Raw genomic sequence first — 15,363 nt, forward strand, 5'->3', positions numbered from 1 at the left:
TAGATAGAATAATATTCAATCGATCGGTTCCAGTTTTTTTTTCAATTATCATTAATTATTTGGATATTCAATTTATTTCTACTTTTTTTTTAAAGTGATGTATTCTTTTCAGGGAGGAGTAAATTATTTTTATAATGTAACTTTTGTTAATTATACTATTGTATAATAATATTAATATTTTTTAAAATTATTTTATATTTAGATTTGCTATTTTATCAATTAAACGAAACGATAATACAATAATTTTGTATTTTTTTCAGGGAAGTGTAAATTATTTTTACAATTGAACTTTTGTTAATTATATTATTATATAATAATAATATTTTTTAAAATTATTTTATTTTTAGATTTGTTATTTATATTAATTAAGTGAAACGATAGTACAATAATTTTGTATTTTTTTTTCAGGGATTTTTTTGTATACTATTTTTACAATTGAACTTTTATTAATTATACTATCATATAATAATAATAATATTTATTAAATTATTTTATTTTTAGATTTGTTATTTTATCAATTAAACGAAACGATAATACAATAATTTTGTATTTTTTTTTTTTTTTTCAGTGAGCTGTATATTATTTTTATAATTGAACTTTTATTAATTATACTATCATATTATAATAATAATAATAATAATACAATTTCAGAATGAATCTCGTGTAGAATATTGAATTCTAACGATAGATAATTAACAAAAGAAATTTAATAAAAAGTACAAAAACAAAAAAAACTAGAAGATGTTAGTTTTTTTTTTCTTTTTTTTCGTAAAGTTTTCTTTCGTTGATCTTTTAACAATCGTTGATCGGCAAAAGCAGGAACTCGATCGATTGAGCACCCCTGACCGCACCTGAATAGATACATTGTGCCGGGGCTGCCTATTGACGGGCGATTGTTCTCTCAACAATAACAACAATATCTGAATAGTCGTCGTGAACATCTCTCGCGCACTGTGCACGCATCTATGCGCTCGCGTTCACGCGTTTTCGAACGCACGCGTGTATATCCCTCTACGTTTGTGTACGATCACATCTCTCTCTCTCTCTCTCTCTCTCTTTTCATTTATCTATCCATCTATCTATCTATCTGTCTATCTATATCTTTTCAATAAAGTCCCTTTTTCACATTGAAGGGACTTGCCTAAACTGTTATCGAATGCAACCGAATGTTTGCAAGGTTTCCTAATTTTTGACAACCTTACAAACATCTTTGTATGTTTGTTAATTTGTTTATAATATAATTATATTGTGTTTCTCGATAAATAAATAGAATTTTATTAGGTCGAGTCATAAATAACTTCTAATGCAACTATGTAGAATCTATTTTTCGTATTTACCTATTATATGTCACCGAAACAAACGGATTTTCAATATCCTAATATATATAAATTCTGTGTCACGTTGTTTGTCCGCAATGGACTCCTAAACTACTGAATCGATTTTCATCAAATTTTGCACACTCTGTGCAATTTCATTTAACTTGTAAGATAGGATAGTTTATATCTCAATTTATAATCGTAATATTATTTGTTTATTAACAAAGTGTCATAATTATCTCTATTAGTTCGATAAGATTCTAACAGACTTATGACAATGATATTTTATAGGATACAAGGTATATGATAATATTTTTGAAAGGAATAAATAATCGATTGATTTAACAATAATTATTAGTATTATTTATTGAATTTATATTGTCATAAACAATAGTCATATTAAATTATGATATACATTGTCGTTAATATATATATGTATGTATTAGACATTAATAGTATAAGTACATATAATAAACTTGTTTTCTAACATGCATAGAATACGTAATATGTACGTCCAATCACGTTGGTATAAATTTATGTTTATATAAAGAAAAGAAAAATATTTAATAATAACTAATTAGATTGACTAATTAAATTTCACGCGGTTTTTTGTTTTTGTTTTGTTTTGTTTTGTTTTGGGGGGGGGGCGAAATCGTAAAATAATTATTGTTGATGTTAAATGAACAACTCTCTGTATAAAAAATATCGTATAAACAATTAAGAAATATACCCCCACTCCCTCCCAGTGTTTAAATGATACCAACAGGAGGATGTATTCATAATTAACACACATCATTCGAACATGTAAACTAACAAAACCTATTTATCTATTTTCTCATGCTTTTATCAAGTCTTCTTTTTATATATATATATATGTATCAGACTTGAATTTATTTAAATACCTTAACAATAAGAACTAAGTTTTACAACGTAGCTGCTAACAAACAGATTTAAAACGTTCACGTTTAAGGGGGTTGACCACCATCATAGGGGTGTGTTTACATTCATGGCAAAGAAATTCAGAACCCCCTCCCCTCCCCACCAACATTGTGAACGTCTTAAATATTGTAAATCTATTTTTGATACATTTTTCAATGATTATTTAATCTTACCCGATATATTTGTATTTAACTAACACTAGATTGACTTGTTCATTGAATTAAATAATTGCTAAATTAAATATTATACATACGCATTGTTTAAATTTAATGTAACTGTTTAATAACAGTTTTTGTAATATTGACAATGAAATGTTTCGTAGAAAATTGTGATAGAATTGAATCTTGTTTGTTTGTTTGTTTGTTTGTCTGTCTTATTAAATTAAGAAACATATTTGTATTTCTTTCATCATCATCATCATCTCATCGTATATCTTTGATATTTTAATTAAAAAAAAAAAAAAAAAAAAAAAAAATTCACACCATAACTAAAACAAAATCATTTTTGTTTAAGATTCGTTGATTATGTTGCTATTCGCAAATGAGCAGCCTTTTAAATATTATAAACAAATGTTTCGAAACAATTTGTCAGTAATCGTATGATCTTACATTAGATACATTCAATTTCATTTGATTTCATTTTATTTGAACAGAATTTATGCTTTACATGATTGGTTGTTTTAAAAATCAGTTTTAATGTTGACAAATTTATCATAGCATAAATTACTGTTTTGTTAACTCTTTGAGGCACAGTGGGGGGGGGGGGATTAAAAGTGTTCCACCATTTTGATACACCGTAATGCACATCATGGTAGAATATTTTTAGTCCCACTTCGAAATATTATTGCAATAGCTACAACACATGCTCATAAATTTATATTTCGTCTTATTTACCCTAAGCAATTGGTTATTAATATTTTTTACATTATGTAATACCATTATTAATAAAAAAATATCTACCAATTTTGTTCAATTTAAAACGTAATCAAATTTCTCTATGCAACATAGGGCTATTTTATTATTTGAGATTCTGTGCCGCAAAGAGTTAATAAAATATAATTTAAAAAAAAAAAAGAAAAAAAAAAGAAAAAAAAAATAGAAAAAGAAATGTGTAAAAATTGACAAGTTTTTTTTTTTTTTTACAGTTTACATCGTAGTTTGTTTGTTAGAAAAATCAGGTTACGTTGTAAAGTTACATAGAAAACTTTTGACCTAACATTTTTTGAAGATTGTTTTAGTTATTTAGTTTTTTTTTTTTTGTTTCTTTTTGTTTGTTTTTTTTTTTTTTTTTTCAAAACTAAAACGATGAGTCTTAACACACAGTTTTAAGTTTTTTTTTTGGTTTTTTGTTTTTTTTGGGGGGGTTTTTTTTTTCTTTTTTTAATCGTTATCTATTTTATAACAAAATATTTTTGCATTATGTTAATGTTAAAATAACGCAGTAACCTGTTTTTACAATTTATCAATAATATATCGTTAATTTCAATTTAATAATATTGTGTATTGAAAATTAGCATAATTCATACGATCAAATATTAGTGTCCAATCACATCTACTCAATTTTCAATTTGACAATTGTTTTCATGAGCTACATTGCGAATCATGGTTTTTTTTTTTTTTTTTTTTTCATTTATTGTATCATATAAAACCAAAACCAAAACCAAAAAAAAAAAAAAAGAAAAAATAATCAGCATATATCGTACATGTTTTTCAATCATTAATTATTCTGTCTGTCTTTTGTGTCTGTCTATGTGTCTGTATATATATATATATGTATATATATATTTATACAAATAACAGGGCATCTCAAGAGTTTTTGAATGGTTCAAAAGTACTTCAACATTTTTACAATTTAATTACACATTACACCGAATTATTTTTGATTTTAAATTTTGTTCTTTTTTTCTTTTATTATTTTTTGTTATTTTTTTTTTTTCAGATTTTTTTGTATTTTTCCTTTTTCATTTGTTGTAATTTTTTTTTTTTTTTTGGACTTATTTGTATTTTTTTCTTTTTTTCAGATTTTTTTGTATTTTTCCTTTTTCATTTGTTGTAATTTTTTTTTTTTTTTTGGACTTATTTGTATGTTTTTTCTTTTTTTCAGATTTTTTTGGTACCTTTCAATTCATTAATTTTTTTTTCAATACAAACTTAAGAATGAACAATTAATTTCTAAAATTGTTGAAATACTTTTGAACTTGACAATTCAAAAATTTTTGTTAAACATTTTTATCAAATTTTCAACCTATTCATATTTAATTAATTATTTTATTTTATTTATATATTAATATATTCACACCTGTTACCATACATTAATGTCAAAGGCACTACTTGTGTATTTGATTACATATATATATATATATGTATATGTATATATATATACATATATATATATATATATATCTAATATATAATATATAAATAATATATATATATATATATATATAAATATATATAATATATATATATATATATACATATAAATATATTTATATATACGTATATGAGAATTATGATCTATAAATATTACTAAAATAATATTTCTAATCAAAATTTAAACATCTGGTCTGTAAATATATACTTTTTCAATATTAAAATAAATAAAAGTATTAAAAAAAAAAAAAAAACAAAAAAAATATTTATAAAATGTATCCTACAGTTGTTGTTATACATTAAGATTTTTTGTTTGTAAAAAAATGTTTAATAATTGTAATGAAATTTCATATTAATTTTTTTTTTACAGTATATATTTAATTACCAGACGTTCAATTATTAATTAATTATAATAATTTAAATGTTAATGTAATTTTATTTCACTCGCGACCCATACCCGACTCCTCCCTATCATATTAATTATTTATTTAATTAATTTTCTAATATTCAAACTATTAAACATAGAAAACTTTTATTTCTATTATTGCAATGAATGTGTGTTTGTATAGAAAAATAATTCTATGTGAGATCATATGGTGATATTCAGTCTTATCTGTATAATATGTGTATGTGTTTATATGATAATGTATGTTTGAGATCATGTGTGTGTGTGTATTTGTTTGATTAATTTCAAAGTGTCATTTCTATGTGTTTTATCGTTTGTCAAGTTTCAAGTTAAAAATAAAATGTAAAGAATGTTTTTTCTTTTCTTTTTTATTTATTTTTATTTTTTTTTTTTTAATTTTTCTTTTTTTTTTTTTCGTTTGGGAGTCGGTCGCCGCATCGAAATTTATCCGCATCGATCAAAAATTGATTTCTTATACGATTTGATTAATCTCATTAAAGATAATATAAACATTGATCTTACTATTCTAAAGTAATGTAAAACAACATGTCATAAAGTTAAATTCTACGTTTTTTTTTTTTTCTTTTTTTGTTTAATCGTATAATAATCAATTTTGACGAATTTTCGTTTGACGAATTTATCCGTTGATTTTGTTGTGTCATACTTCTCGATGTTAAATTCCATCTGAATATTATTGGTGATAGTAGGTATGTGTTGAGATCATGGAATATAAACTGACTCTTGAAAGTTGCAACTGTCGCAGAAATTCTGAAGAGAAGAAAAATTGCAATTTAAATTACATATTTTTTAATCGAAAGATGTAATGTTTTTTTTTTGTTTTATTAACACGTTCGTCGCTCAGTCCGTTTCGTTTGAGTTTCTCACACCAGGCCGAAAACTCACAATTAGTCAGATACACACGTCTTTAAGTCAACGAATTACCTTATACCGCCTTATTGCGATTATAAATTGAGATATTAACTATCCTATCTTTCAAGTTGAATGAAACTGTACACAGGGTGCAAAATTTGGTTAAAATCGGTTCAGTAGTTTAGGAGTCCATTGCGGACAAACAACGTGACCTGACGTAATTCATATATGTTAAGATAAAATTTACCGAAAATAATTTTGTTTCGAAATAAAAAATGTGATAAGTTTTTCCAACTTAAATATATTATAACCTCAACAAGAAGAGTGTCACCGTATATGGTGACGGGATTCCCCTGGAGAAGTATGCCCATCTTCGGTATACAGTGCCATTGCGACGAACGTGTTAAATAAGTGTAAGTTTTCGTTACACGTGATATGCAATTTCATTGCACGTTTGATTCTTTTTATTATTTTGTTTTGTTTGTTTGTTTTTTTCTTTTCTATGACATTCGAGATTAATCGAAGTTGTTATATTAAAAAAATTTGACAAACAAGATCAATCAAGATTGTCGACAAAGTCTTGTAACCTTTCTCTCTTTTTCTCTACGTTTTTCAAAAAATAAATCAAATAAAAATTAGAATAATAATAATAATAATAATAATAATAATAATTCCGGGGGAGAAAAAAAATAAATAAAATGCAGAATTATTTGTCAACAAAATATCGTCGTGTTTACGATAAATTAAAAGAAACGAGACGTATTAATATAAAAAACAAATTGTTTAAAGTACGTTGTGATGATGAAAATTGTGTCTATGATATATCGTGTGGAAAATTTCAAATTATATTTTGAACTAATAATTTTATAATTTTATATTTTTAGAATATAACAGACGTCAAGATGATTTTAAATGATTTATCACCAATTACGAGTATCAATGGTAAAGAAATAGTCAAATTTCCATTAGAATTGACATCAAAGATCATTCAATTTCCTTATTTAAATTATTGGAAAAAATATTGGTTGATTAAGTGCACAACCACCATTACGATGTTCCTATTTCTACCAGCATTTTATAATTTTTACAAATCTACAAAATTGCAATACAATAATACCAATAATAATAATTTAAAGGAAATATGTGAGCCAAGAAAAAAAAATTGAAACACTGTGACGAAAATTTCAAATAACGAACTATGAATATTAATATTTAAATAATATGTAATAGAAAAGGAAAAAACAAAAAGAACAATTGACATCAAAGATCATTCAATTTGCGTATTTAAATTATTTGGAAAAAAATATTGGTTGATTAAATGCACAACCACCACCACCACCATCATCATTACGATGTTTCTATTTCAACCTGCATTTTATAATTTTAACAAATCTACAAAATACCAATATAATAATAATAATAATAATCATCATCATTTAAAAGAAATATGCGCGCTAAGAAAAAGAAAACAAACATTGAAACACTTTGACGAAAATGAAAAATAACGAACGATTATGAATATTAATATTTAAATAATATGAAATAGAAAAGGAAAAACAAAAAGAAGAATAGGATAAATTATCGATAGAAATCATAGAGAATATGAAGAAACATTAACGTACATATGTACATTCAATGACATTTTTGTATACTTTCTTAACTATAATCATTTGAAAGTATTTAAGATAACGATTCCGTAAACTAATGTTGGAAATTTGTAAACACCGATAAATAAGATGACATGGAACAAAGGTTAATACTATGAATTAACAAATACAATCTTTTATAACTGTCATTTTATAAATCATAGGAAAAATTTATTTTTAATGATAGAAATTTGTCAATTTGTTTGTTGGTTTTTTTTTTTTTTTTTTTTTGATCAAATATTTCCTATAGAAAATTATCTTGATTATTAAAACGTAGAGAGAAAAGAGAAGAAAACTAATGTGAAAATAATAAAGTATTATTAATTACATTTGACTTACCGGTAAACCATCGTACACTTTTTCATTGGACTGTTTACTTTCTCCAGGACACCTCATTAACATCCATGATGGATCTCTTATGTTTGCACCAAGGTTTAATATGTCTCGATTATCGTACATTACTTTAATCGATTTATGATATTTCAATGTCTGAAAATTAGGAAAAATGAATAATACACCCAAAATTAGTAATATAGTTTTGAGAATACTAAATTAGGTTGAATTAATTATGATTTATAATTGTTAACTTACATGTTGTATTTCTTTATCAATTTTTGGATCATTCGAATCATCCTCTGAAGTAATTGGGCTTGAAGACCTTGAAGATGATGGTGTATGTGTAATGCGTTCGTGTTCATGTTCCTGTTCTAATTCAGGATGTTCAATAGATTCTATGGAAGGTGTTAAACTACCAAAACCACTTGATGATTCACTATCAATGGATGGTGAATGAGGTCCAATACCGTTAATTGATCTTAAACCGTTATTGTATAAAAATTGTGCACCCAATGCATAAAAGTGTTCTGCCTCAACGCCAGATAATGGCAATGCTATACTCAATGCCATTTTGTCTTTTTTTTTTTTTTTTTTTTAATATAATCACAGTTTTTGTTTCTTTTATTTATACTTTCCTAGAAAAATTTATTGAAATTTTCGATTAGTTTATTGTAACACTTATATTTTTATTATTTGTTTTTTTTTTGTTATCATACACTTAATTTCCAAAAGGAAAATTTGAGTTCGTATTTCGTATTGAAAATAATTCTTAAACAAACACAAGTATTTTCAATGAAATGTTAATTGGTATTTTGTTAGATTTGAATGAATTTGTTTGTTTGTTTTTTTTTTTTAACACTTCGTTTAATCACAGGATTAATTGAAACAAAAATAATGTAAAATTTACGTTAATTAATATTCCTTCTGTCTTCAATTTCGTCACACCGTTGTCATATTATCACCAATTACTTTCTTGAGCGTCCTTACTGTCACAAGATCAACCGAAAACTGAACAGAAATCAGGAGTTTCATAGGCTTTTATTTAATCGTCTACCCCTAATGATGATACAATGACTAATACCTTTGTACCTTGACAAATATACAAATAAACAGAATCTGATCGAGCGATGGGACATCAAGATTACAAGTTCAAAGTCCAAAGTCCAAAATCCTAATTTCTTTTTCCATAGGAATTTCTTTCAACTATTATTGTTGTTTAAAAGTCGAAAATACAAATAATATTATTTTATTAAAAAAAAAAATGATAAAACATGTAAAAATTATAAACGGTGATATTCGATCGAATCTCAAAGTATTTTAAAAATATTTTTACGTACTTTTAATAAAATACACAACTTTTGTATTATTTATTAAATAATATATTCGAATAAATGTTGAATCAAAATATTGTATAACTTTATTGTTTATTACATATGCAATAAAGTTATATATATATATTTATCATTTTACATATTGTTTTTTAAGAATACAATATGCAAATAATAATGTATAAAATTGAAGGAAATTTATCAACTTGTTTATAATGAAAATAATTTGTTTTTTATTTCATAAAATATATTTGATTTGTTTATTCTAAGACGAGCTTACGCGACATTACCGACTGTCGATGAACTTATAAATCAAAAGTACAGTAAACTGTTATATCGACTGTTGTCATACACTTTCCAAATAGAATAACATGAATTATAATTTTTATTTTAATGTTTTGTATCATTTTAAATGTAATGTTTAGAATAATTTTCAATAATTTTACCATAAATTTGTATTTAATCATTTCTATTATTTTATATAACACGTTCTCGTTAATTTCAGTTGTCGGTAACTGCAGATTCCTATATGATCTATAGTAAAGAAATTTGTCCATTTACTATCCATGTCGGTAAAAAAGAATTTTATATATCGACTAGTTTGAAATCGGTCATGTTTCTGATTTTGCCCGTTAAACAACCCTTAGACTTGGACTTTGCACTTGTTCGATAAGAGTACAAATATTTACAGTTTGTTTAAATAATGATTTTATTTGAATAACACGAATCATTGGGTCTAATATTTAGGTTGTTGATAGAACGATAAAAGTAATATATGTACAGTTATTTCATGGAAATAATTCGGTGGGAAAGTTACTTGTTAAATAATGGTAATAGAAAACTACCCTCTTATAGGATTACAAACTTTCTTAATTAAAAGAATATCATTAATTTGTAATCATAATTTTTATAATAATTACAAGTTGTCTTTAATTCAATTTCTAAGTATTATTAGAGATTCCTAAGTAAATAAGGACTTTACAAGAATAAAATTAAACAAAATATTGATTAGTTCAAATGAACAATTGTTCAATGTTCTAAATAACAATTCAGCTATTATATATTGTTCGTATTATTTCTAATAAACAATTAGAATATTGAAACAAGTAACTTTGGCAAGTTGTTGTTCATATATTTCTATATATATATCATATAGTATATAAAAGACAACGATGGTGTCTCTCCTTCATCGATATGATACATAAAGCATGGTCGCCGCGTATACCGGGTGTCTGATTCGCGATGGTGACATCGTGCGAGCTTGGTACACGGTGGCCCTGGCAACGCACATGCGCCCTTATTCGACTCTCTCGCCTCTCCTATTCCTCTCTCCGGATGGTTGAGGATTGGCTCGGAGTAACACCCCCTCATAATGGGTTCACCCGTCTGAACGGAGCTCGTGGGAGAAGAGGATAGACATATATATATATATGTAATAACATATACATATATATATGTGGGGTGTCTATGGATATATCAGTACATACTTATTACATAGAGTAAGAGAGTAAGAGTGTACGATGAAAGAAGAGAAGACTGTGGTTTAGAGTGAAAAAGAAAGAGAAAGAGAAACAGAGAAAGAAAGAGAGAGAGATAGAGAAGTAAAAAGAGGGTCAGAGCAGAGCCAAAAGAGAGATAGAGAGTGAGAAGCGTAGGGGGTGTGGGGTGAGAGAGAGAGAGAGAGAGGGATGAAGGCAACGGAAGCCATATTGATTTCCCTATGTTTCCCCGTGTTGTTACTATAGTGCCCGGTGAGGGCGCGAGGAGACGGCAGGCTCCCTCCGTCATCACCCTCTACCACCCTCTCTTCTACCACCCTCCGATATCGCCATCCTCCACGAGCTTCTACTTTCTCTCTCTCTCTCTCTTTTGCTAACAGCGCTCGGCGCACGCCGAGATACTACTCCGCGTTTCTCTTCCTCTCTTCCGGCTCATTCGCAAACTTTCCTATCCATTTTTTTCCCTTCATCATCTTCCTCCCCCTCTTCCTCTTCCCTCTACCTTTCCTTCTTTCTTTTCCCTTATACCTTTTCCATTTCATTCCATACTCGTCATCGATACGCGCAACCGTAGACTACTATTTTCAAACATTTTCTGCAAGGTAAAATTGTAACTTTTCCCTTTATGAACTAATATTTCTTCTTTCATAATCTTATCTTATGAAATATGTTTTTTTCTGTTTTTTTTTTTTTTTTCTTTTTTTTTGTTAATCATAGATAAGATAATATAAATTTGAATAGACTTTGGTAAAATGAAATATTACGTTTTGAAATTGTTTGTAACAGGAAGTAGTAAAGATAGTTTATTCACAGTCTCGGAGTTTAGTTTTTGATGAAAAATGCCAGGTAGTAGGGATCAGGAACACCTGGGTGGTCCGTGCACGATATCAGCTGCGTCTTTTCCCAGAAAAAAAGAGGGAGAAAGAGAATGAGAATGAGAGAGAGAGAGAGAGAGAGAGAGAGATAGACGTTTCACTTTTGCTCCATCTTCTTCTTCTTCTTCTTCTTCTCGTTCTATTCTTTATTTCTTCTTTCCTTCCTTCCTTCCTTCCTTCTTTCCTTTTTTCGTAGTCGTCTCTCTGTTCTCCTAGGAAGATAAGTGGGAGGAGGTGGAGGAGGAGGTGGAGGAGGAGGAGGAGGAGGGATAGTGAACCATGTGGTTGTTACCTAGTGATGCATGGCTCGGTAATAGCTACAATACAAGCAGCTTACAAGAGGGGTTCCACTTCCATTCCGCTCTCACCGACTTGAGATTTATTGCCACGGGGCGGATTGCGGATTCCCAGATTCCCCGGTTTGCCCTTATAAATGACTCCTATTAATTGACCATGATGCTAGAGAAGGAAAAGACAATAAGAGAAACGGAACAATGCTGTTATTGTTATCATCTTCTTCTACCTTTTTATTTATTTTCTAAAGAGGGGGTTGCATTTTTTTGTTAGTTTTCGTTAAAATGTTTATTTATACTTCATTCAATTAATTTGACAAATTATTTTGATCGGAAAGTTCTGATGAACCAATATGAACATTTTGCGATGATTCGAAATGCGATTTGGTTGCAATGTGGCAAATGTGAATAATGCTCAAATGCACGAAACTTATTGTGCAAGTGAAACTTGTCCTGTATGTAAATCATAAAATTTTGTTAAATTTCTTATTGTTTATCTCGTTTTTCTTTTTTTTTTTTTTTTGAAGCTATTTATCATAATTATTAATGTTGTTAATCGAAATTATATTTGTTATACTGTAAGAGTATTAAATTATTACAAGTTATTTGTGATATTTATATGAAATTAAGTTATTCTTTGAGTAAGTGGCATAAAACTTCAACACACGTGGGGAATATGTCACTTTCAACGCGCCACTAATTGATTGTTATTAATTAATAATTAAATAAATATTTAGACAAATGTTTATTGTGCGTATAATAAATAGAAGCAATGTTTATTAAATTCACGTATTTAAAGTTCATTCAATTTAATTATGTACATTTTAGATTGTTTTTTTCCTTAGCTGTGGCATATTCCCCCAACTTACCTTAATTGATAACAATAACTTACAAGAATTGAATTATCTATCAGCGTAATAGAATTCAGATGAAGAAGATAAAGAAATAGAAAATGAGATGAAAGGGATGAAGAATATTTGATATCTTGTCTTCGTTTTTTATTTTTTTTTTTTTTTGGCTCGTGCAGAAGGTGGCACGTGTCGAGCACGCGCGAGAAACGCAACTAGACACACCCACCTCTCTCTTTATCTCTCTCTCTCTCTGTCTCTCTCTCTCTGTCTCTCTTACGCGTGTATCCAAAGCCCCATAGCGGAACGAAGAACCCCATAAACGCGATCTCAGCGTCATTAAACGAGTGCTAATGCACTTAATAGCGAGCTCTCGTGCGTGCCTGCGTGAGAAAGAGAAAGTGGGTGGGAACACGATGTGTCAAAACATGGCTGATTAGATCTACGTGACGTTGAAATAAATCATCCTAGTAGTAAATCCCAATTCTATTTCAACACGATCAACGTTTTTATTATTTCAAATATTGTCTGGGTTTATTTATTATTTATTGAATGTGAATGAGATTTGAAGTATGTTGTAGTAGTAGTAGTAGTAGTTGATTCGAATAAAATCAAATGATGGCTAATTTATTGCATATGAAGTAATATAATGGCAGAGATGAAATATTATTTACAATATTATTTTATTGAACAGATATATATATGTATGTATAAGGTAACTTGTTGTACATCGTTTTATGATGAAAAAATACATATATCTCTAAAGTAATTTAATTGAATATTTTTATACTGGTACTTGAAAATAATATAAAAAAAAAACAGATGTGTGATCTGCACACTACGATAGAAGGGAAACCTTCAAAGAAAAGCAAGCTTCGAGAAGTGAATTACATGGAAATAATTGAATTGTAAAAGAACCTTACAGAAATCAGATAACTTCTAAATAAAAATCTTTAAATTAGTAATAAAAAATAATAATAATAAAAAAAAACAAAATCGCGATAAAAATTGTGCTGTGTGCTAAGTTGGACAAAAATCACGTGAAATCAAATAAATTTCATTAAGATAAGTTGCAGTAGCTTCGGAATTATTAGTGGACAAACATATTGTGATACTAAATTTTTATATATAGAATTTGTGATTAATTAATTAATTAATTTATATAGAATTAAATTATAAAATTGAATTTTATTAATTAATTAATTATTTTTGTTTCATCAGGGTTTCAGGAGAATTGTTGAATGTAAATTAACCACGTAAATGTATACGTTTTGATTTTCCACTTAACTCAGGAAATGACGTCGGTCGGGTCCATCCTGAAAGGCGTTTCGTATCGTTTCGTTTCGTGAAATTTATGTAAAATAATGCACACACTGTTGCTCGCGATCCAACATATGTGGAGCAACGGTAGCATGGATGGGGTTTAGTAGCCTCGGGAGCTCAACGAAGCGTAATAACGTAAGATTGAAGGTCGCAGGTAACGGGCGCTATCCTCCTCTTTCTATCTCAAGCGTATCCTCAATAACATGTAAAACACCAGCAGAGTTTCGGGATAATAACCGGCCACCAACTTTGTGTTTGTAAACTTGAAAAGCATCCCTTCTTCGTGCGGGTAATCGTTGTATATCGTTGAGAGACTCGAGAATGGGTTTAGATGGTCCGACAATAACGGACAGGATCGGATTCTAGAGACATCACCCAAGGATTTCATGAATTTATCAACCGTAACTTACCCTTTTACGTGTCCCATGTAAATTTTTGGGTTATATGATAACAAGGTTTTATTTGAAAACAAAAAAATAAAAAAAAACTAACTTAATTAATGTAAAATCTTATGACAGTTTGAAAGTTTCGTTAGACTATTAAAATGCAGTAGTAAAAAATAATTTATCCGTGAGATAATTTTTTCTTGGAAATGTTGTTCCACGTCTTATGGTCGTGGATCGTGTCATTTTTCACCGATGAGGATAGACTGTTAAAATATTCAAATCGACATCTGGTGGGCTTCGCTCTCGTGCAAACGAAACCAGACTTGCTCCGTTAAGCCGGATCCCGCGTAAGTCAGGCGTGCTGAGATTCAAGAGCCTTGTTTCGTGGGATTGCCTGGCGATATATCGTACAAGCAAGAACCATATACCTAATACATACACACATATAACATATATATACCAAAGACGATCCAATTTGCTATGGTTTCTCAAAGAGGGAATGTACAACGTTCAATTCACGAAAAAGAAGGAATTAAAAAAATTCATTTTCTTGGATGAACGATCAGAATTTGAGAAGAAGGAGTTGGAGGGATGTGATGATTGTGAAAAAAACGGTGCAGATTTAGCGGAAGGAAGGAAGGAAGGAAGGAAGGAAGGTAGCGTAGACGTCGCTAGATGAACGGTGGAGGCGTGTAGGAGAAATCTCGGGTAGAGTTAAAAAAAAGAAGGAAAAAAAAAATGTAAATCTCTCGGAAGCCAGGGAGAAAAAGCTCTCTTTTAATCCACGGACCGGCTCCCTCCCGATAGACGAGGATTATGACGGCGTATCATATGGGGTCTCTTGAAAGTGAACGCAAAGTAGAGAGAACGAGCGATAGTCGAAGTAAAAGTGTGAGAGAGAAAGAGAGAGAAAGAGAGATGGTTCA

General features: G+C 28.4%; 1 protein-coding gene and 1 long non-coding RNA gene across 5 annotated transcripts in view; one reads left to right on the forward strand and one right to left on the reverse strand.

Annotated features, from left to right (window-relative positions):
* The window catches only part of LOC149031609 (uncharacterized), a 207,613-nt gene that overhangs the window by 51,871 nt on the left and 140,379 nt on the right, over window positions 1-15,363 (forward strand). The window lies entirely within an intron of this gene.
* LOC149031610 (uncharacterized) lies at window positions 5,603-8,948 on the reverse strand. Its single transcript, XM_089175181.1, has 4 exons — window positions 8,793-8,948; window positions 8,141-8,520; window positions 7,889-8,038; window positions 5,603-5,801 (listed from the first exon to the last, which is right to left on the reverse strand). The coding sequence occupies exons 2-4, from the start codon at window positions 8,453-8,455 to the stop codon at window positions 5,754-5,756; spliced, it is 513 nt and encodes a 170-aa protein (XP_089031307.1). The 5' UTR covers window positions 8,456-8,520; window positions 8,793-8,948; the 3' UTR covers window positions 5,603-5,753.

Source organism: Polistes dominula, unplaced genomic scaffold (assembly GCF_049000335.1).
Source record: "Polistes dominula isolate Pdom_NZ unplaced genomic scaffold, Pdom_raw_medaka contig_82, whole genome shotgun sequence".
NCBI lineage: Eukaryota > Metazoa > Arthropoda > Insecta > Hymenoptera > Vespidae > Polistes > Polistes dominula.